The sequence below is a fragment of the Prionailurus bengalensis genome, chromosome B2 (genome assembly GCF_016509475.1).
Source record: "Prionailurus bengalensis isolate Pbe53 chromosome B2, Fcat_Pben_1.1_paternal_pri, whole genome shotgun sequence".
In the NCBI taxonomy this organism is placed as follows: Eukaryota; Metazoa; Chordata; class Mammalia; order Carnivora; family Felidae; genus Prionailurus; species Prionailurus bengalensis.
This window is the reverse complement of record NC_057349.1, coordinates 13666748-13690000: the sequence shown is the minus strand read 5'-3', so window position 1 is coordinate 13690000 and position 23253 is coordinate 13666748. Positions and strand designations below refer to the sequence as shown.

The following is a 23253-nucleotide window of genomic DNA, read 5'->3' as shown; positions in this document are numbered from 1 at the left end:
CAAGGGAGAGAGGAGCGGGGGGGGGGGGGGGGGGGGGAAGATAGCAGATCTGAAGCAGGCTCTGTGCTGAGAGCAGACAGCCTGATGCAGGGCTCGAACTCACAAACCGTGAGTGAGATCATGACCTGAGCTGAAGACAGGTGCTTAACTGACTGAGCCACCCAGGCGCCCCACAGCCTTTGGCTTTTACCATTTGTCTCAAATACCGAACAAATAGCAGCCCATATCTATATTCTCTGAACTTGCTATCTGAATTTTTTAGTCCATTACTTCATGTATACACATTTGCATCATGGAAGGGAAGCAGCAGTGATGGGGTGGTTTGACCTGAGACCTCTTCTCTTCCCTCGCCCCAGCAGCCCCCAGCCCGTGAGTTTAACACACTGTAAGTAAAATGGGACTATATATATTCATCTATAAGTACATTTATTCAGGTCTTCCTCCGTTGGTTTAAGTTGGCTTAATCTGTTTAACTTGGCTAGCTGCAGCATTTGATTTAATTGGTTTCATTGACTTAAGGATATACCTAGGATTCTAGAACGAAGCCTTCTAGAAAGGAAGAAAACTCCTTCCTTTAAAAAAAAAATTTTTTTTTTCAAAAATGTTTGTTTTTGAGAGGGAGAGAGAAAGGGAGACACAGAACCATGAGATCATGACCTGAGCCAAAGTCGGATGCTCCACTGACTAAGCCACTTGGGCGCCCCAAGAAAACTCCTTCCTTAATCAGTTAATAAAACACAAACATGGAAGGGCATCCTGCTTTAGTTTATCCTTCTGTGGTTTGGATGAGGGACAAACCCCTCTGCAATTCTCTGTATTCTGGCATTTCTGTGTATCCCCATTGGGCAGTGGAGGACCATGCTGCCTGCCTAAAGGCCCAATTAGGAGCCCAGAGGCTTAGGAGACCCAGAATTCTGGATTCCCCTTGACCCCTGGACTCCATATTCTCTTCCACCCCCATGAGGACCCTGAACCATCTTAGTTCAAACAGTATTTTCATTCTCAGGCATTTTCACTGTGGGAATGAAAAGGATGGTGCATGTTTCTGGGCAAAATGTCAGCTGATGGAAGGGGGTGGGCACACCAGCTTGCTTGCTGAGGTCTTTGGTAGGAGTCACGTCTGGCCTGCCCCTCCCTCTCAGCCCCCCCCAGGACCCTTATGCCCCCAACCTCTCTAAGTGCAGATATTCTGGTTCTTTAGCACATCTGGGGGACCCCCCATCCCCCATATTTACTGATTTAAAATCACATACACTCACTTCCCTGGATCGGGCATTTTAGGATGGAGTCACCTGTCTGTCCCTTAACATAGTGAGCTCACCCCATGGAGTTTGCCTCTGAATTGTATCCTCCAGACTCTGTTGTTGTGCGGGGCCAGCAAAGCCAAGCCAACGTGTCTGTAATCCTCCTGGGACTGTGCAGGATGAGAAGCCAGACCGCAGACCTGCACTTTTTGCAAAACAAAGATGCTTTGGGCTGCCCCTTAAAAAAAAATTGTATATATTATCTATATGATATAGATAATATATATAGATAACATATAATTGTATATTAATATATATTTTAATATATTTAATATAATGTATAATTATAATATATAATAATATATATTATATATTATGATGTACATATCATATCATATATGTTATACAAAATTGGTTTGTCTCCCTCCTCTGTCCTTGCTTTCATCTGAGTCTCAGAAATACTTAATCACTTGGGAGCTTGGCTTATTCCTCTGAGGGATAATTTATTTGACTTTTTTTTTTTTTTTTAAATCTGTTAACTGCTTTATTTTTCATGGTCTCACTGAGAAAGTCATCAGGCAGAAAGTGCTTTATTTGAACGATGGCGGGAGCAGTTTATCGTTAAGGTCCTGAAATTATAAAATACTTCACCGCGTCCTGCTTTTGTCCTACGCGCCTTGTCCGCATTTGCATGTGGGATTTTCATTAGGTCTGCACCACCTTGTGACATTTGTTGTTGCTGACTTAAAAAAAAAAAGGGGGGGGGGCAATAAACAGCATCCTGCGTGCACGCAGGAGGCGGTATTTCCGTGACCTTTCTCTCATGTCCAGAGTGTGAGTTGTGTCCATTTAGATGAAGAGGTACACGTTAATACAATTGCCAGTATAGAAAAAACAAACCAAAAAAAAAACCTTTTCAGGTGGAATAAGATGAACTGGGTTTTTTCTTTGAACAGGGAGGAAAAGTTGCCGGAAGAGCTGGCTAGCTGCGTTGGGGTCAGCGTACCCTGCATTGTGGGCTTCTGGCTTGTTGGAATGTGCTAGTTGTTGGCAACCTGGCCCATCCTCTGATGCCCACGCTGCTGGCTGTGGGTGCTGCTACATGGGCCCTGCGAGTTGAATACAGAAATTGAGGATGAGCAGTGAGAGACTTTCAGTTACACTGCTTGTATATCTGTAGAATCTGATAATAAATTTGAGCCCAGTTGCCTTATTATTATTTTCTTTATAATTTTCTTGTTAACCTCAATCTAGTCCTATTATAAAAATACCTTTCAGTAGGGGCGCCTGGGTGGCTCAGTCGGTTAAGCTTCCGACTCTTGGTTTTGGCTCAGGTCAGATATCACAGTTTGCGAGCTCAAGCCCCACACCGGGCTCTGTGCGGAGAGCGAGGAGCCTGCTTGGGATTCTCTCTCTCCCTCTCTCTGCCCCTCTCCCACTTGTGCTCCCTAGCTATCAAAATGAATAAACTTACACACACACACACACAACCATTTACAACCAATAAAAAAGCTAAAGGGGGAAAAAGTCACCGAACTCACAACTTTGATCCTCCCCACAGTTTGAGAGGCACCACTGTGGTCTCTCCACCCCGCATCTGGTCCTTAAGCTTCAGCACCCCCATCGAGGGACCCTCCTCTGGGCTTAGTGCTCACCCTTGCACACGCTTTTGGTGTGTCACGTTTTAAATATGGGCAGTCGGTTGGTTACAAAAAAGCTTCCTTCTCTATAACCAGGGGATGGTGGTGTTGCCCTATTTTCTTAACCATTTTAGTCTTTGGGAAATTTTCATTACACGTGTTGGGCTTTCTGCTCATGGCTTGTTTGTGGGGCTGTTTCATGTTGGTTACTCCTGGGTTCTCAGCTGTTTTGATTAGCCTTGATGTGTGTAGGTTTCACGGACTGAATGTTGCCCAGTAAGTAAAGAGTGGTCGCACCCTCTCCCCTGGATCAAATGTCAGTCGTTACTGGGAACGCCATCTATATATCTGGTGGTGTTTCTCACGGGTTTGGGAAGGGAGGCCAGAGTAGAGACTCATCAGTACACAAGGTGGTTGAAATTTTTTTGGCAAAGTAAGAAACCATGGTGTGCGTGCGCGTGTATTTTGCTGGACTATTTTGTTAAATACCAGAGTGTTGATTTAACATGGGAAGGTATTGTGAGCATCGCTAGGTTAGTAGACTACAATTATTACTATTTTTTAAATTTATTTTTTTACTAAAAAGGTTTTTGTTTTTTTCTTTTAATAAGTTCATTTTTGAGAGGGAGAAACAGAGAGTGAGCGGGGCAGGGGCAGAGAGAGAGGGAGACACAGAATCCGAAGCAGGCTCCAGGCTCTGAGCTGTCAGCACACAGCCCGACACAGGGCTCAAACTCATGAACCGCGAGGTCATGACCTGAGGTGAGGTCAGACGCTTAACCAACTGAGCCACCCGGGTGCCCCAATTATTACTATTTTATGTAACTTCAACAATAAGTAAAGGAAGATTTATTTGTGCTTTACTAATATACTTGGTTTCTTTTTGTTGTTCTCCAAGCAGCCTTTGTGGGGAGGGGTGCATTTTCAGTTTCACGCAGTGATTGATTCTGATTTGGATTCTGATCCATCGCTGTGCCATTGGGCTGCTTTATGGTCTCTTCTGTTTTTTGGGGGGACAGGGTGGTCTTTCTGTCCCCCCACCCCTACCGCCCCTCAAATCCTGTTTTTTGAGCATCTCTCTGAGCAGGGCTGGCTAGTTGGTCTCAGCAGTACACAAGCAGGTTCTTGCTCTAGCTGACGCCTGACACCCCCCGTTGTGAACTGGGATCTCTACAATGAAGGAAGCGCTCGTATGAGGTAATTTGTGATAAATGTCAGGTTAGTTACACATAAAATAAAAATATGGCCATTTTCATGCGTGGAGGCAAGCAAATGAACAATTAACTGGTGCCTACAGTGTTAGGAAGGAAGTAAAGGAGGCTTTCCAAGACTCATTAGAATTCACATGCTAGAAGGAGTATCTTTCTTGCATGTAAGATTTTGTAAATGAAAGATGCCTAGTCAGGAGATACGTGCTGCGATTTGTAGACACCGTGGATAAACTAGGGATCAGTATCTCCGTAGGATTGTGTCGGGCAGAGGCCTGACACGTAGATTAAGGCCAGTTTTTGGAATCCCTGAGAAGTTAGGACTTACCTATCGGCAGAGGGTGCCCAGAATTTGTTGGTGTTTCAGATGGACTAGAGAAATATTTTTTTTCCTGCATGACAAGCGTCCATTAGTGTAACGAATTGACATGGCTGGATTGGGGTCTGAAGAGATTGGGGGTGGGGAGACCGCGCTCTGAGGGTGTGAGACGGGGTCAGTGGTGCGCAGGCAGGTGCTGGGGGCTGGCTGGGTGTAAATAAGGGCACAATATGAAGGTAATCGTGTATGTGTGACTGTATCATGTTTAAGCATACAATGCTTGCTTGATACATCATGTGGCAAGATGGCTTTGCGATTCTGTCGTTATTCTGGGCTTAATTTAAAACTACAAAGCCGTCCATTAATCCCGTGTCCTCAAATGCCACCTACGATGTTGGAAATACCCAGGCACACACGTGGTTTGTGCACTGGCAGGCATGTTCTTGTACACATACACACGCATGGCACCCATTTTATATCCGTGTATAACACCTAGCCTTGTAACCAAATTTATTGCCCTTTATGGCGATCCTGTGGTTTATGAGAAGGTGAGAGATACAGAACCTCAATTAGGAAGAGTTTGCTTGATTTAGGGTCCCTTTTTCCCCCTTTTGTGTCTTGACTTACTGCCGCACGTAGATCTGTATCCTCCGATCGCTGCCTAATTCATTTTTAATTTTCCTTTGCTTCTCCAGGCCCAGGCTGCAAGCACAGAGGAAGTTTGCTCAGTCTCAGCCGAACAGTCCCAGCACAACCCCGGTGAAGATCGTGGAGCCGTTGCTGCCCCCTCCAGCTACTCAAATTTCTGACCTCTCTAAAAGGAAGCCCAAGACAGAAGATTTTCTTACCTTTCTCTGCCTTCGAGGTGAGACCGGGCTCCCCGTCGGGCAGGAAGGAGCACCCCATTGCAACAAAGAGGAAGACCCTGTTCCGAGCAGTAGATGTTCGCTGGGGTCCGCGTTGTAGACAGCTTGCTGGCCTGCTTTTGGTGGTCAGTTTGAAGTGACATGTGCCTTGAGTCTTCACATTTCTCCTTCTGTCTTCATTTATTTGACTCTTAAGTCCCCTTTCTTGGCTTCTCAACACCATCTCCTAGTTTGTCGTTTCCAGCTGTAATGTTACAGCCTGACTTTTCCGGGTCCCCCTTTCCAGAACCCCCGCCATTCCACCACACGCGTGCTTTGCCAACGTGGCGTTTTGTTCTGTGACTGTTGTTGTTTTTTTTCTTTTTTTCCCTTGGGGTGTCTTGAGTGGAGATAGTCTCCTTTGGTCATATTTTGTAAAGTCCGCCACAGGCCACATTGACTGAGGTTCACACTTTTCCACCGTACTCCTTTGGGAAGAATCCTATCAGTATTTTCCAAGTACAGTTGACCCTTGAATAGCATGGGCCCACTTCTCCATGGTGTTTTTGTGTTTGTTTGTTTTTTTCCTTTGTTGTTTTTTGCAGTAAATACAGTACCGTAGTGTAAGTATATTTGGTCTTATGATTTTGTTAATAACGTTTTCCCCAGCTTCCTTTCCTATAAGACCACAAGATAAAAGGCATACAGCATAGAAAATATGTGTTAATGGCCTGTTTACACTATAGGAAAGTCTTTCAGTCAGCAGTGGGTTATTAGTAGCTAAGGTTTTGGGGGAGTCCTAAGTTCTACACGGGTTCCTACCATGTTAGCAGGTTGATGCCCCAAGCTAACCTGCACATTATTTGTCAACTGAACGTAAAGGTGACAATCGTGGCCCAAATATGTGGATTAACAGAGTGCAAGGTTGAGGATAAAATTTCATAATGAAGGATGAGTTGGGATTTACACGGCCTTATTTGGGAAAGAGGTCACTGCAGGAACTGACTTCATTGGTGAAGAACATAGAAGGTTGCTTGGGAGCTTCGGGAACTTCTTAGGGCCTTGGTAGCTGCAAGAGAGTGTGTGACTAGAAAGCCGTGATTATGGAGGTTTTTTGATAAGGTTACTTGACAGGTGCCAGGAGGACATGGTCGTTGCTGTTGGTCATTTGGTGGAGGTAGGGCTTACGGTTCAGGGTTATGTACTTAAAAACTAGTGTTTTTTGAAATAAGTTACAGCAAGATTTAAGTATAGTAGAATTTTTTCTTAAACTGTGTGAGAATTTCTACCTTGTGCCCCATCACTCTGTAACACATTAGTGCATATTTTCTGAAAATAAGGACATTCGCAGTGATCCATTATTACCATTTAATCTTCCAGGCCCTCCTCCCTGATGGCTTCAAGTGCCCTTGAGAGGGGAGGATCCTGGTCCCAGCTGAACATTGTCTTTAATTGTTGCCCGCTTACTCTGGATCAGGTCCTCAGCCTGTGCTTCGTGACCTTGACTCTTGAAGATTACAGGCTGGTTATTGTGTAGAATGGCCCTGCTCCGTTCCTGTGGTCTGGGGTCTCCTCATTAGATTTGCGTTTTGCGTTTCTGGCAGGAATGTCCCAAAAGTGATGCTTCTCCTTGCATCCTGTCGAGTGGTACACAGTTCCGGAAGGTCTATCCTTTCACAGCAATCACTCGATAAAGGTGGGTTTGTCAGGCTTCTCCGCAGTGAAGTGATCTCTTCCGCCCTTGTAATTTTTGTTTTGTTGGGAGGTTCTCTGGAGGTCCATATTCCATTTCTCCTCAAACACTGTTTCGTTTGTTTCACCTGTGTGGGCTCATTTCTTTTAAAAAAAAAAAAAAAAAAAAAAAATTTTTTTTTTTAATGTTTATTTAGTTTTGAGAGAGAGGCAGAGTGAGAGGGGGAGACACAGAACCCGAAGCAGGCTCCAGCCTCTGAGCTGTGAGCACAGAGCCCGACGCAGGGCTCGAACTCCCAAAACATGAGATCATGACCTGAGCTGACCTGTCAGACGCTCAACTGACTGAGCCACCCCTATGCCCCATTTCTAATTTCATTCACAGTGTCCTTATCTATTACTTTTCAAAAAAAATATTTGAGTCTTTATTCAAAGATTAAAACTTTTTTTTTTTTTTTTTTTTTTTAAGTACAGTCTACCCTCTACAACATCAGGCTCACAAGCCCAAGACTGAGTTGCATGTTCTGACCGAGCCAGCCAGGTGTCCTTCTGTTAACTATTTTTTTTGTTCATTATGAGAGAGAGAGCGCGCGCGAGCGTGCGAGTAGGGGCAGAGAGAGAGAGAGAGAGAGGAAGAATCCCAAGCAGGGATGTGGGGCTTGAACTCAGAAACTAGGAGATCATGATCTGAGCTGAAGTTGGACACTCAACCGACAGAGCCACATGGGCGCCCTGCCATGGCTTCATATTTACTCAAGGAAGGATCCACTGGTCTTGTTCCATTACGATGTCTGAAAATGGCTCTGTTGAGAATTGAATTTAGTTATGCAAGTTTTCACTGTGGAGTAGGTGTGACTCATTTTTAGAGAGGAATTTGTGCCATGCGTACCTATATGTACATTGCTTACAAAAATACCTTCTGTGGTTTGGGAGATTTGGAGGAGGACCTTGCTTGCTTGGAGAGGCCTGCTGTAATTGCTCAAGTAAATTGCATCTGGGGAAAACTTACCCATTACCCAGCTTTGACGTTTCAAGGCTCTAGATAAAAGAGAACCATGTCTCTTTATAGCCACAATTTACTTTGCGTTCTCAGATAGAACAAAAGGTTTCGATAAATGAAATCTAGGAGTTATTTAAGCCAATTTGGGGAAAAATGCTCTGAAACCTTGGAAATTTATTCCTGTGTTTTTGAGCCAGGCAATTAAATAGGTTTTCTTATTTGTTTTTAGCTGATAAACAGTAAGAGATTGACATAGTATTGCCGTCTTCTCTTTGTCTTAACAGGTTTTCGACATGAAGTATTAAAAGGCTGAGTCTTCTTTAGCTTTATATTTAAAAAAAAAAAAATCCTGTTTTTGTGAAGTCAGATGTGCTTTTACCTGAATTGGCTCCAAAGTCCCCAAATAATAGGTGATTCCATATGGTACCTTCATAGTCCTGGAAGTGGGGTGTATCATTAATTAGCTCGAGCAATTAATTACCTATTAAACTTCCTATTTTGAAGCAGACAAGGGTCAAATAGATGATCTCTGCTGTGGTGGTACTTCAGTAATTTTCTTAATATTTGAAATGAAGAAAAACACGATGGTAAACTTTCTTTGGTCATGAAAGTAATCGATGTTTCTCTAGGGAATATCAGCAGAAAAGATGGGGAAGGTAAAAGAGTAAATCCAAAATACCGTCCCTTCCGGTCTCCCAGAGACAACCCCTGGTCACCACCTCTCTGATGAAAATACGACTAAGCCTTCCGTGTGCATATGTGATCTGTGCGTCCCCACCTCTGCGAACCCAACCTCTCTCCCAAAGGAAATGCGTTTGATTGTTATTGGCGCCGTCTGGTTTTCCTGCCTAAACATATCCCATAAATACCGGTTCTATTTTGTGGGCGCCTCCTTGTTTATCAGATGCCTTGTGTACATTTAGACGTATTTTGACTTTCTGGTATCAGCTGCTGCTGATGCATATCCGCGGTGAAGCTTTGCCTGGGCTCGTGTTCTGTTCAGGAGTTGGCATTCAGGGATGTGACGCACATTCGAATACCTGCATTCTAATTCCCTCTTCTTGGGTGCGGATTCCAAACCACAGAGACGGAGCCCCATAGTCCAGGTCCTCGTAGAGTGTCCCCATTTACCTCATCAGCCTGTGGGTGACGGTGGGCACTGGTAGGGGTAAAAATCAGCCTTAAGCTCATTATTCATACGGAAGAATGTCTGTCGGCAGAAATAACGAAGGAGTCCAATCAAAGACCTGGAAGTGATGTTTGTTGCCGATGATTACAGGTCCTCCTTTTCTCTAGTCCCCTATTATTACCTGTGATCGTTATCGGTGCTAATTTAGAAGGTGGAAGAGAATAAATCTCGAGCCAGGGAGGGGCAGAGAGAGAGGGAGACACAGAATCAGAAGCAGGCTCACGGTGCCGGACGCCAGGCTCGAACCCATGAACTGCAAGATTATGAGCTGAAGCTTAACCAACTGAGCCACCCAGGTGCCTCGCAAATGGAGGTCTGTAAGCCTCATTGTTGGTTATTTATTCAGGACGTCCAGCGAGCCTGAGACCCTGCCCTCTCCCCACACCTCCATCAGGTGTTTTCAACAAAAACCTTAGGATAGAGATTCCCCCCCCCCCCCCCCCATTAATACTACTAGGATTAGTGTCTATATGTAAACATCCTTGCCAGTTATTCAGGGTTAAAAATGCTTTAGCGATTTACAAAAATCAGAGACCTTTCAGCTGAGTTTGGCAAGGCTCTGTCCTTTCCTATTTAAGATCATGACCTAAAATTTCAAAAGGAAAAACAGGGAATGAACAGTGCAGTGGAGCCTGAAGTGTTTGCCTGCAGTGTATTTATCTTTAAATAGCTGCTTTGAAGGGGGTCCACACGTCTCCTGCCGGAGGCATAATTAGTATCTTTCACTGGTAAACCCGGGGAAGGGGGGAAGGGGGTATGTGTCGTGTGCTGAGGTACGGTCGCTGTTATTTCCTGTCAGCGGTCTCGTTATTCTTGATGAGTTGGGTCGTCTTCTCTTTGTTCTGACTATGATTATTAACAGATTAAAAAGCTTAACACCGGAGAGCCATGGCAGGTTAAATGATTCCCTTATTTACATTTTTCTCTTTATGGGGCGCCGCAAACAAGGGGGGTTCCCAAAGGGGATTCCTGGAACATACACAAACACACCTACACGGTTCTCCTGACCGTGGGTGGTGTCCCAGCGGAGCGTCACAGGCCTGCCGGGGGGAGAGAGCTTTTTTTTCAGGGGGGAATTCCTGGGTCAGCCATTGTGAAGCAGTGCTTTCTGTTTGTGGACCTGCCTGCCTTTTTTTCCAGAATCTTAGAGTATCTTCAGTGATCAGCTGTCATTCAATTGCTAATTAATTCAGCAAGCCTCTGTCGAACTCTTTTTATATGCTAGACACCTAGAAAACAGAGGTTAGAGACAGGAAAGCATAGACACACACAATAAGTAGACCTTGTACCCCAAATGGCACCCTGCCCAAGGCTGCCCGGGATGGCTGCTCTAAGGAAGTAACACTTGCGCAGGCTTTGTGGAAGGGAGAGGGGGCCAGCTTCTGCCAAGGCGTGGATTGGTACAGGGGTTTGGTGCTCGGGAGGCCCCAAGTTAAAGCAAGAAAGTGGGACGTGTCAAGGTCAGCTGGCCTCGCGTTAGACAAGCTGAGAAGCTGACGAGATGATTGACTTTACCTGGGCCCTTTAGGAAGATCATCCTGGTGGCTCAGCAGAAAAAGGGTTGAGGCCTCAGAAAGCCTCCTCACCCCCCCACCTTCCGGTGGGGAGGTTATTGAGGCATCCAGGCACAGCCTTGGCGAATTTGAGATCTCTGGCAGGTGACTTAATCTGCTCTAAGCCCGTTTCTTCATTTGTAGCCTGGGTAGATTGTGTCTGTAGCACACAGTTGTTGTGGACTCAGAAACTACAGCTAGTGGGTGTTAAACAGGCCCAGCTGATGCCCATGGTGGCCATCCCGGGAGATTTAATTTCCTGAAGAGAATAAGGCAGGAGTGGAGATTTAGGAAGGGACATTCTGAAAGACCAGCAGAGTAGACAAGACTGCGGGTAGCCCATTGTGGGCCTTACTGACCAGGAGCCCGTAAGTTGATGGAGTACTGGCTTTGGCTACTGGGGACGAGACATTGTAAGTAGGGCACATGCAAAAGCCTGGGGCGGCTTAGAGGTCACAGGATGAAAGGGGCTTAACCCGCTAGAAAGCAATTAAGTAATCCTCCAGCTGCAAGGAACACTTCAGCGCTAATAACGAACTTCGGGAGCAGAATGGGAATGCTTTACGCCGTATGCGATCTTTGGGGAGGAAGCCACACTATGTCACAGTGGTGCACACCTTTTCTTGATGGTTCCTTCAGAGACGTGTTGCATCGTAGTTTTTGGGAGAAAAATGGGATCCAAAACGGTATTCTCCTTGCCTTGAGGGTTTCAGCGGCTGCCCTCTCCTTTCTGCAAATCAAACCAGCCTCCTATGCTTGGTTTTCCAGAAGAGTCCGTGTTACATGGCTGAGTTCTGCTGAGCAAGCAATTTATTTGCCAGGATAGTTTATCAGGCTAGTTAGGAAGAAATATGAAACCCTGGAATTCTTAAGCGCGGAGGATTGGGGGGGGGGGCAGTGGAAGGGGGGGAAAGGATGGATCCCTTTTAATTGCTCTGTGACCTTGATCAGTTGTTAAGATTCCAAGACATTTTGTTCAGAGGACTGGCCGAGCTCCAGGCCAGCTGGCCTCTGACCAGGCTTTGCCCTCCCTGGAGATAAAGCATGCTTCACGTTTTCCCAGCCAGTGGCTGCTGGCACGGATTCAGTAGCATTCCTCACAGTCAGTTCTGGCCTTCTCTGTAATTTCTAGAGATCCCCTTAGTATTTCCTGTCCTTTCCGAAATCCATTTAGAGAAGGTAGATGGGGGTAAAAGTAAGGACAGCCCTATTTTGTTTGCTGAGCACCTTGCTGGCTGCCGAGGTGTCGTTGTTCTGATACCACTGAAGTCCTCAGTACTAGTCACCTTAAACATAAAACTCTGTTCCCGTACCAGCAAAAATGGGCTTCTTTGGGAATAGCAGGGAATTGGAGTTCCGACGTATAAGCAAACCGTAGGCAAACCCATCAAAGAAGAAGAAGGCTTTATGGAGGAGGAAGTTGGGGAAGGGGTTATTTCAAAAGAAGAGTCCATTGGAGAAAAGCAAGTGTGCAGCGTGGTGATCGTTTCTCAGGGCTGAGTTGCAGGGGGTATGGATTTCTTCCAGGAGACGGGATGGACAGCCTTCCCTGTTGGGGCCCGTCATTGATGACTTTCTCCTGTTGCCATTCTGTTGGGGCCTGTAATTGACGCTTCTTTCTGTAATTTACATCGATGCTACCTCTCCCCTTTCTAGCCTCCCAACTCTAATGAGGTTTCCCTTTATTAATTTTCACAGCGTGCATGTCCCCCAGGCAAGGTGCCCCTTCGGTGTTCAGTGTTAGGATTTGTGGATGCTTTGCATGATGAAGAGAGAGACTTTGCGGTTGGAATAGTGGCTGTGTGACCTTGATAAAGCTACTTTTCTGACTCGTTTGCACTTCCAAACCTGATGAGTAGAAGTTACGTACCATCGAGCCCATCATAGCTGCCATATGGTGTGATTTGTGTGTTCGTTTGAGGTAGAGCTAGAGAGACCTAATTGCATTTGATGGGATGTGTATTTGTGTGTGTTTTAAGCCACGTGTATAAATAACAAACCTGGGAAAGGCTGTAAGGGGGAGGATTCCAGCTGTTAATTAAAAGTTGGCTTCTCCTGTTGCTACTATGGGCAGGTCGGCAGGAGTTGACAGTTGTTGGGAGTGAAAGTGGTTCTCACTGCTAGGAGTCTGTCCTGTTAGGACTCTGGCAGGTGGGACAGGTGCCCTAACTTTGGGGAATTTCCCAGGTGCCCACGGCTGTAACAGAGGAGGAGTGTCCTGGGAAAGACCAGACCAGACCAGCCAGGTGGTGAGGAGGTCGGCGCTTCTGCCCTGTTCTTAGAAGACTTTCACATGGCTGAAGGTTTCGAGCTCTCCCTCGACATTCCTCCCTGAACCCCCAGTTCCAGAAAGCCTCTGACTTGTTGAGTCCACTTTGCACATCTGCACCCCCATAGCTTGTTATCCACCTGCTTGCTCCCCCCATTTAGGAAAGCAGATAGGAAAGAAACTGCTTTTGCTCTTACCTACGTAAAGTTACAGGACCGTCTGATCTTTACAGTTCTGAGTTTTTGTCCCCGAAGCCACACGTTAACCTAGCATCCACTTGGGTGGGAGCTGCTTACAGTGTTTTGGCGTATGTTACCCCGTACCCTTTGGGGTTATCATGCTTGTTCCAGCTGAAGACCTCCTCCTCCCTGTACGGACAAGGAAACTGAGTCTCACAACCAATGAGCACGTGACCGCCGAGCTGACGCTTCAGCCTAGATTTTTGGATCCCGTGTAGGGTCTTTGCCAGTGAATTGGATTTGCGCAGGTCACAAGGAAGAGCAGTCCTAGGACGGGCATCAGGTGTAGGCAGCTCCGAACCCCTTTAGGAATTAGGGGTTCCCTTTGAATTTGGCCCGTGCCCTGCTGAATGTATCCCTGGTAGTGCCAGAAATGACTTAAGCTGAACGTTTTAAAATTTCACCATAATTTTAATTACCTTTCCTTTAGGACCAGTGATATTAATTTTCTACTGATGTGATAGAGATAAATCATTTAAGACATGTGGGTCTCTTTAAATTTAAAAAAAAATTTTTTTTTTCAACGTTTTGTATTTATTTTTGGGACAGAGAGAGACAGAGCATGAACGGGGGAGGGGCAGAGAGAGAGGGAGACACAGAATCGGAAACAGGCTCCAGGCTCCGAGCCATCAGCCCAGAGCCTGACGCGGGGCTCGAACTCACGGACTGCGAGATCGTGACCTGGCTGAAGTCGGACGCTTAACCGACTGCACCACCCAGGTGCCCCTCTTTAAATTTTTTTTTTAATGTTTATTTCTGAGACACAGAGAGACAGAGCACGAGTGGGGGAGGGTCAGAGAGAGAGGGAGACACAGAATCCGAGCAGGCTCCAGTCCCTGAGCTGTCAGCACAGAGCCCGACGCGGGGCTTGAACTCACAGACTGCGAGATCATGACCTGAGCTGACGCCGGACGCTCAACTGACTGCGCCACCCAGGCGCCCCACGTGGGTCACTTTAAAAAGAAAATCAGGGCGCCTGGGTGGCGCAGTCGGTTAAGCGTCCGACTTCAGCCAGGTCACGATCTCGCAGTCCGTGAGTTCGAGCCCCGCGTCAGGCTCTGGGCTGATGGCTCGGAGCCTGGAGCCTGTTTCCGATTCTGTGTCTCCCTCTCTCTCTGCCCCTCCCCCGTTCATGCTCTGTCTCTCTCTGTCCCAAAAATAAATAAACGTTGAAAAAAAATTAAAAAAAAAAATAAAAAGAAAATCACGCAGAGCTCCTGGGTGGATTTAGAGTCCAACTTCAGCTTAGGTGGTGGTCTTGAGGTTTGTGAGTTCAAGCCCTGCATCCCATCAGTGCAGAGCCTGCTTCCGATTCCCCCTCCCCCCTCTCTCTCCCCCCGTCCCGCTGTCTTCTTCTTCCTCTCTCCCTCTCTCTGTCCCCCCTCCCTCTGTTTTCTCTCTCTCTCTCTCTCTCTCTCTCGCTCTCTCTCAAATGAACGTTAAAAAAATATATATTTTAAATAGCGCACGGAGTAGTTGTATATGGTGAGTCATCTTCAGGCACATGACAGTGGATGAGGTTTGGGAACTCTGGTAAGTAAGTTCTTCGCTGATGAATTATAAAGGCTGACCTGGAAGGGACCAAGCAACATTGCCATTCACTGTTTTCTGGTTGTTCCACACCCTTCGTGTTTACCTGTGGGGGGATGAGGGCAGACCTCTGCTCTGTTTGGCGTGCTAGTGCCCAGAATAGTGCCTTGGACGTACACGGATGAATGAACAAGGCAGTCACAACTGCCTTTTTCTGTGACTCTCCCATGTCCACGATCGGGAGCTTTTCTTCTCACTCAGGAAATCAGTAAATAATTACCCCCCCCCCCCCCCTGCGGTGCCTACCAGTTTACTCTGAAGTTTTGTTTTAAAATTGCATAACGACAGTAGGGGCCGGCTGCTTTTCATATTCTGTGTGTGTAGCCTAAAGATCAATCGTGGAAATGCCAACTCGGTGGGCCAGGCGGGTTTATTAGGTCAAGCTACGGAATTGGACTCCCCAGCTAACAGTGTGCAGGGAATCCCTTTAGGGTCTTTCCAAAATAGAACTGAGCTATGTTTAGCTTGTTAAGATAACTGGTCGGGGGAGGGAAGATAATGGGAAGGAGGGCTTGTTATGTGTACATGATTATGATTCATGGAGAAGAATCCAATTTTATAGAAACCACAGCCCAAATTAGAGAAAGCAAGCTTTTGGATTAAAATGATTTCTGTTGTGGTTGTAACATACCACAGTTTGATTTTTGTCCAGATGAAAACATTTGGTTTTCACTTCAGTAAATATTGTGGAGACATTGCCAGCTAATTCTGAAAAAGTAATGAAATACGGCTTTGGCAAAGTGCACATGCATTCTGTACTCCCGAATCCACTTATCTGATCCAAGTTCAGATTTTTTCCCACATTTGCTAATGCACTTGAATAATCAGAAGAGAAAATCTGCCTGTAATTCTAGTAGAAAACTGTATCCCCTCAATACACTTTTATCATCTATGGGGTAGAAAAGAACTCTTCCTTCTTTACTCCTCCCCAAATACACCCCCCCCCCCTCCAAACACATTCCTTAAGTCTTTTGAAACATTCACCTTTCATTGATGACCTCTTTAGAACTACGGTTTGTAGGGGAGGCAGGATGTAGTTCTGTGTGGGAAGTCAGCCTCTCTGCCTTGTTAATTAAGGTCGTGAATGGCGCTTGTCCCTTGACTTGGGGAGACCACCCTGGGAGCACCAGGGCAGAGCTCAGACTGAGGGCTGCTGAGCCCTTTCTGTGAGACCCCTTGTATTTCCTGTCTTTGCTGGTTTTTTGCAGCAGGTGAGCCTTGCTGTGGAAAGGGAAGATCTCTTTGGCAAAGCTCTTTGGTGTTGCGAGACCATGGGGCCCTCTCTCCCTGATGTTTGCAGTCCTGTAATGCCTGTTTCCCGAATGCTAGACCCACAGGGAGCTTTTCCAGAGTCTGCCTCATTGACACTTGGAGTAAAGAATTTTCTCTCATAAATTGTCTAGAGATGAATCTTATTTCTAAAGGTTTTGTTTTTTTTTAAAAAAAATTGGTTTTAATGTTTATTGTGTGTGTGTGCATGTGCACGTGTGCGAGAGAGAGAGAGAGAGAGAGAGAGAGAGAGAGAGAGAATCCAAAGTGGGCTCCAGGCTCTGAGCTGTCAGCACAGAGCTCCCCATGGGGGCTTGAACCCACGAACTGCAAGGTCATGACCTGAGCCAGACAAAGTCGGACGCTTAACCCACTGAGCCATCCAGGTGCCTCGAGGCGAAGCTTATTTCTAATGTACTAGGATCTATAAGTTGCATGCTATTTTTGATGAAAACTATTTTGACGAAAAACATACGTACTCTTCTATTTTCGAATACTGATTTCACTTTCTGTGGACTCTGGGTCAATATGATTACGTAAAACACCCGTTCACCCATGTTTATACTGAGGAATGTGGGGTAATTTCCACTAGTGATAAATAACCCGGACTGCTGTGTGCTTTTAGGGTTTTAAAATTCCCTTTCTTTCATCTTTTCCTGTGTCTTAAGAGATTCCTCTTTCTCTAAACTGATTGGTAAATTAGATAATCGAGCTTGAATCTAGGCTAAGAAGAAATAAATGTGCTCTGTGTGAATGCCTTTTAACTAGTTGTGGTTCCTGACACGCTTGGTATTTCCTTTTATGGATTTTAGCTGTTCTCCAGGTATTTGCATATAGCCGTGTTTCTCTATCGCCTTGATTATTTTCACTTGAGCATAAAATAATAGGGTGCTTTTTTTTTTTTTTTTTTTTTTTTTAAATAACCGGTTTTGTCTCTGTGAGAATCAAAGCTCCTTTTGCTTTTTGCCCGGCTTCTGGTTTCTCCTGATCAGAATGCTAGCTTTCCAGATGGACATGCCAGCAGGGACTTCGAGGATGTACGGTAGCCACATGGCGACAGAGTGTCAGATTCTGTTGGGTGCAGCGTTCTCTGCTTGCTTCGGTTTGACTGCAAACTTCGTGAAATGGAAGGTTATGAGGGTACCCGGGAAAATTCTGGAGGTCTGTTCCTTCTGGGGCAGAAGCTCACGGTTCACGAGGTGGCTTCTGGCAGACAGGTTGTGGGTTGGCGGTGGCTTTGTGAACGCAGGCTAAACGACAGCAGGGCCATACCCAGGGGGAGATGGGTTGTTTGCCACGAGTGGCACCGGCCAGTGGAGAGAGTTGGTGCAAGGCGAGGACGGAAACTTAAGGACATCACCATCTTGCCTCTTTGAGGATGCTTGCTTTATCTTTGGGTCCAGACCAGTGGGTCAGTCATCTGACCAGAACCACAGTCCCCTCTCAGTGTGAGGGAGATCTGCGTTTCTCCCTGTGCCCCAGAACGTAGGGCGGATCGGCTTGTTCCACACCTGACTGTGGAGCCGCCTCCCTCCGGACTTGGTGGCGTTCCGAGTTTCCGTCTGAGAGTGTCCCTCACAGAGGGCCCATCCCGGTTCCTCACATCTTACACGTCCCTGTGTTAGCCTCTGACTCTCTTCTAGAATATCTAGGAGGTTACGGCAGTGGGTTTGTTTGCTGAGAAGCTGTTAGGACACATGCATGCAGAAGATTGGTTGGTTGCTGCTTTTGTGGAAGCTGTTACCCTGTGTGCTTTTCTTCTGGGAATATTGACGGAACTTGGATGCCTTTTAGCCATTCTCTCCACTTTAGTTCTTTGGAAGATAATGTTCACCCCATTCTCTCAAAATCACGAGCATAAGGAATGGAATAGTGGATTCGTGATGCTTATCCAAGGCAGGAGCTTTTAAAAATCCATACCAGAGGGCCGCCTGGGTGGCTCAGTCAGTTAAGTGTCTGAGCCTTGATTTCAGCTCAGGTCATGATCTCACGGTTCATGAGTTGGAGCCCTGAGTCGCACTCTGCACTGACATTGTGGAGCCTGCTTGGGATTCCCCTCCCCTCCCCTCCCCTCCCCTCCCCTCCCCTCAATAAACTAATAATAAAACATACCCAAAATAAATAAACTTAACAATCTGTAGAGGGTTTTTTAAAGTGGAAGTTAATTCCTTTTCATATGTTGCACCTGGATTTCAGCTGATTCTGTTTGAAATATAGACCATTTTTCTCAGTCTTAATCCCTCCCTTTTTTTGTTTTTGTTTTTAAAGATGACCTCCCATTAACCTTGGTTGCAGAGTTCACTGCCTTTCCTGCTGAGAGGAGACTGGGAAGGCTGGAGGGGCACCTGCCACCCCCTGCCCCCAGCACATCCCTTCCCCTGCTGCCCCCCTGGCTGGCCGCTGCGTCCTCGGGTTGCCGTGTGCTCTCCGCACACGCCTGTTCTTCTCTGTGCTGGTCCGCGTGTCCCAAGATGGAGCCCAGGGAGGCTCTTCGTTAGAAGAAATCAGACCTGGGTCTTTTAATCTGGAAGGAATTTGAAGAGATGATCCACCCATACGTCACATATGTGCCAGGATGAGTTAGAGCCCATGGGAAAATACATCCATCTCTGTCTCATGAGTGCTGAAATACAGTTTAGTCCAGCGTTTTTAATTTTTTTTATTAAAAATTTTTTTTTTCAACGTTTATTTATTTTTGGGACAGAGAGAGACAGAGCATGAATGGGGGAGGGGCAGAGAGAGAGGGAGACACAGAATGGGAAACAGGCTCCAGACTCTGAGCCATTAGCCCAGAGCCTGACGCGGGGCTCGAACTCCCGGACCGCGAGATCGTGACCTGGCTGAAGTCGGACGCTTAACCGACTGTGCCACCCAGGCGCCCCGAGTCCAGCGTTTTTTAAAGTACCTAAGCAGTTAGTCTTGGGAACAAGGATCCACCAGCACTGGTTGTTTGACTGTACCTCGCCTACCCTGTGCACAGCCTGACTGCAGACCTCCCGAGTGGGAAACGGGAGAGTGCTGTCCCCTTTTCCTAGTCAGTCTCCTACTGATTATAAAACCACTTTAGAACAAGTATGGATATATATTGTTCCAGGGGAAGTATGGCCAGATAGTTTTTCCTTTTCTTTTCCTTACTTTACTTTTCTGTTTATAAGAACCTTCCTTCTGTCAAAAGCCTGCTTCTAATTGGAGATGATCAAAAGGGGGGGGGGGAACAGGTTAATCGCTTTTGTTAGCCTGTAGCCAAGTCTCTTCTGCCAGGTACATCCCTGTGGAGTTTCATTTCTACCTAGTGCTGTGACCCACGTAATTTTGGGGTTTTTAACACGCACAAAAGGTCATGACTGCAGCAGACGGAAGGTGGCTTGGAGAGCTGTCTGTGTGCTCTTTGCATTTCTGCAGGGCGGGTATTGGGGTGGCGACCTCTGTTCCCTGATGCTGCTCATTCACTTCTGTGTCCTTGTTGGATCGTGTGGCCCAGAAGCCGGACAGGGATGGTTTTAGAGACCTCCACTGGGAAGGAGAGCAGATCGGTTACCTGTGTCTTTGTTGCTATCCCGGAGCATTAGCTCATTCACAGGAAAGTGGGCAAGAGAAGAAATGAATTTCACACTTAATAGGTCTTCGGCTGCTTGGTAGTAAATTGTTGGGCACCGGGGTGGCTTAGCTGGTTAAGCTTCTGACTTCTGCTCAGATCATGGTCTTGTGGTTTGTGAGTCCGAGCCCAGCATCGGGCTCTGTGCTGTTGATGCAGTTTTGGGGTGACAGTGGGATGGTGTGGAGCTGACCGCCAGGAAAGAATTCTTGAAGATGTCTTTGGTACAAAAAGGTGACTTAATAAAGCACAGGGACAGGACCCGTGGGCAGGAAGAGCTGCAGGGGGTCATGACAGGTAACTCATCACATACCCTCAGGCTGGGAGGGGGTCAGGGATAGAGTAAGTCTCCAAGGAATTTTGGGAGCAAGGTTTCCAGGACCTTGAGGGGCTAGCTGTTACTAGGGAAACACCATTTATTACCGTTTAATAAAATCTCAGTCACGAGACCCTTCAGATGCCTATTGGGGGAGGAGGGGGGCATAAGCTTGGGGTATAATCGCCAGCATATATCTTAAGGCAGTTGTGATAAAGGAAGTAGACTTACAGGATCCTTGAGGTTGGGATAATGTGAAGCTGAGGTTCTCTTTTGCCCCCAGCAAAGTGTCCTCATCGAGGCAGCTGAGCTCCTAGAGGGAGGTCACTCTGCCGGTTTCAAGGACTTGTCAGTGGGCCATAGGCAGCAAGGGATAATTTTCCATTTGCCTTACTTCCCTGCATACCATGGCAAGCCCTGAGACCCCTTTCCTTTGTTCTCGGGTAGCTGGGGGTGTCCGAGGAATATTACACATATTCCACTGGTGGGGGTGGGGGGTGGATGCGGGCACCAGCCTGTATTTTGCCCCCTCAGCTTGCCCCACGCCCCCTCATCAGTCAGCACGAAGTCTGCTTCAGATCCTCTGTCTCCCTCTCTCTCCGTCCCTCCCCTGCTCATGGTTCTCGTTCTCTCTCTCTCTCTCTCTGAAAAATAAATACTAAAGATTATAGTTGTTGCTAGAAATAATTTGGGAGAATTTCTTTGGATTTTTAAGTAGCCTCTGGTCCTAAACAATGTACCAGTGAGTCGTGTCATCTTTAAATGGTCATTGTTTGATAAAGAACCATATCGTGCTGTTTCATATTAGCAACCTTCTTTTCTGGTGTTCCTGCTTTATCTTAAATGCAGAAATGGGGGCGCCTGGGTGGCTCAGTCGGTTAAGCGGCCGACTTCGGCTCAGGTCATGATCTCGCGGTCCGTGAGTTCGAGCCCCGCGTCGGGCTCTGGGCTGACGGCTCAGAGCCTGGAGCCTGCTTCAGATTCTGTCTCTCCCTCCCTCTGACCCTCCCCTGTTCATGCTCTGTCTCTCCCTGTCTCAAAAATAAATAAAATGTTAAAAAAAAAATAAATGCAGAAATGAAAACATCTGGGGGCATGAGGAGGGTAAGGTGTAAACGGAGTGTGAGGTATGTGGGGTTTTCTCTTAGGGTTTTGTTTTGTTTTTTTAATCCAGCGCTTTTAGTTAGTCTTGTGCAGGAATTTATTTTAATAATTTTACATGCTGTTAACCTGATCGTAATATCAAAGTAGCTTCCACATATATTGCGATTTTGGGGGGATCCATGTCTGTGACTCACCTCATGTGAACTCAAGACCATTACTGTATGTAGGAAATGTCTATTCTCTGTTACTGCCGCTTGGTTTGTCTTTCACTTTGAAATTCATTTGTTTAAAGTCACATTAAGTTGAGTAGGTTAAGTGCATAACCCACAATAGCCTTTGTCTCTTCCTTGACATCGTGAATAGGTGTTTTTAATTTTACTTCCCCCACCCCCACCCCCTCACAACTATTCATATGAGCTAGACATTCTTTTGATTTGTTGTGTTGGGTGAATGGCATCATCTCCCTACTGGGGCGATTTTGCTTGAAATCCGTTGAAAGGACACAGATGGACTTTTATTTCCTGGGGGATGTTTGCAAAACAGAAGTGGCGGTGGAGACGAACAGCTTTGTGTTCTCTGCTCAGGCCTGAGGATTTAGGTTCGTGCCTTAATAAATGTCTCCATGTGTAGTGCCCCTTCTGGAAGGGGCGAGGACCCGGGCCTGTGTTCACGAGCCCTCTTCCCTTAAACCCACCAGGCTCTCCTGCGCTGCCCAACAGCATGGTTTATTTCGGAAGCTCTCAGGACGAGGAGGACGTCGAGGAGGAAGACGATGAGACGGAAGACGTCAAAACAGCCACCAACAATGCTTCATCTTCATGCCAGTCAACCCCCAGGAAAGGAAAAACCCACAAGCACGTTCACAATGGACATGGTAGGTGGGCTCTTGGTTCCGGGGGTAGGGACAAGGTAAAAGCCACAGCTCCGACTTCGAGAGCTGGGACGGGTCGTCTGTGGACGTGAAAGACCCGGGTGAAGGTTGCGTAGCGGCTTGGTGATCAGGCTAGTCCTGGACGCTTCTCTGGGTGCCAAGCTCTTGCAGAGAGAGGAGCACGTGACCGTACGTCTTGTGAACAGAATAAGACGTGGCGATGGGTGTTTCTCGCAGTGTAGAGGCGACGTTAAATCTCCTAAGAGCTGCAGGTGATAGCGATCGGAAGAGGACAAGGTCACGTCTAAACAGGGATGGTTAGGAAGCACTCCTGAAAAATCTTCCCATGGTCAACTTAAACTGTGATTTTTTTTTTTTTTTTAGCGGGAGGAGGTCACGTAGAAAGAGAACTGTTACTGAGCACGTGAGATCCAGTAAACGCACGTATATTGTGTACCCGACTGAGTTTTTTTTTTCTCCTCGTGCTACCGTGGGTGGCAGGAGGACACGAGTGGATGTCAGTGAGGAAGCTACTTAGGTGAGGGGGCTGTGGGACGTGTTCATTGGTTTTCCAACAAGGAAGTGACGTGATTGGAATTGTGCCGGGAGTAGATGAAGCCGGCCTCCGGTGTGAGGATTACATGGAGGGAAGGGAGCGAGGAAGGGGAAACCCGCTCCGAAGGTTGTAATTGTGGCCAGCCACCTGGCCAGAGGTAACAAGGGACTGAGAGTTGGCCTGGGGCTCTCACTGGGAGGAGGAGGGGCTGGATGGGAGGCTTAGGAGGACTTGACGTGGACTGGGGGACGTAAGCAGGAAAAGTAGAAAAGGAGAGGAGGAGACTGAGGCACGGAGGATGGGGCAGGGAGGTACTGTGGCCATTTCCTGTTGTGCTCCTACCCACATGCTTGGCGTCCTGTTTCCTGCAGGACTCGGAGACCCTGTGAGGGAGCCAGCCCCCGCCCCCCCGCCAGCCCCGACCCGGGAGTGGCAGAAAACCAGTGCTATCAATGAGTGATTGAGGCAAAGAAAGAGGCCTCCCTTTTCCCCCTCCATGACTGCCTTGAGCTACCATTTGTTTCTCTGGACCCAGGGGGATGTAGAGGCTCGGGTCAGGCACAGGCCTAGACATAATGGGAACGTGTCTGGCTTTCACTGTTGCGGAGCATTTTTCCCTTGTCAGTATAACGAGTGTCCTGCCTCTTGCTGGGGACTGAGTGCAGGAGGCATGCAGACATAGCAAAGGATGCGACCCGCTTTTTAAGAACTTCACAGTTTAGTCGGGGAAGTGGGGTTAATAACCTCAGTGCAG

At 47.0% G+C, this 23253-nt stretch overlaps 1 protein-coding gene across 3 annotated transcripts in view; it reads left to right on the top strand.

Moving 5' to 3' along the window:
- The window catches only part of JARID2 (jumonji and AT-rich interaction domain containing 2), a 274220-nt gene that overhangs the window by 193909 nt on the left and 57058 nt on the right, over positions 1-23253 (top strand). For all 3 annotated transcript variants that reach the window (XM_043590773.1, XM_043590775.1, XM_043590774.1), the window contains 2 exons: positions 5107-5276; positions 21770-21946. In XM_043590773.1, coding sequence (XP_043446708.1) covers positions 5107-5276; positions 21770-21946 — 347 coding nt within the window. The remainder of the gene's footprint in view (positions 1-5106; positions 5277-21769; positions 21947-23253) is intronic.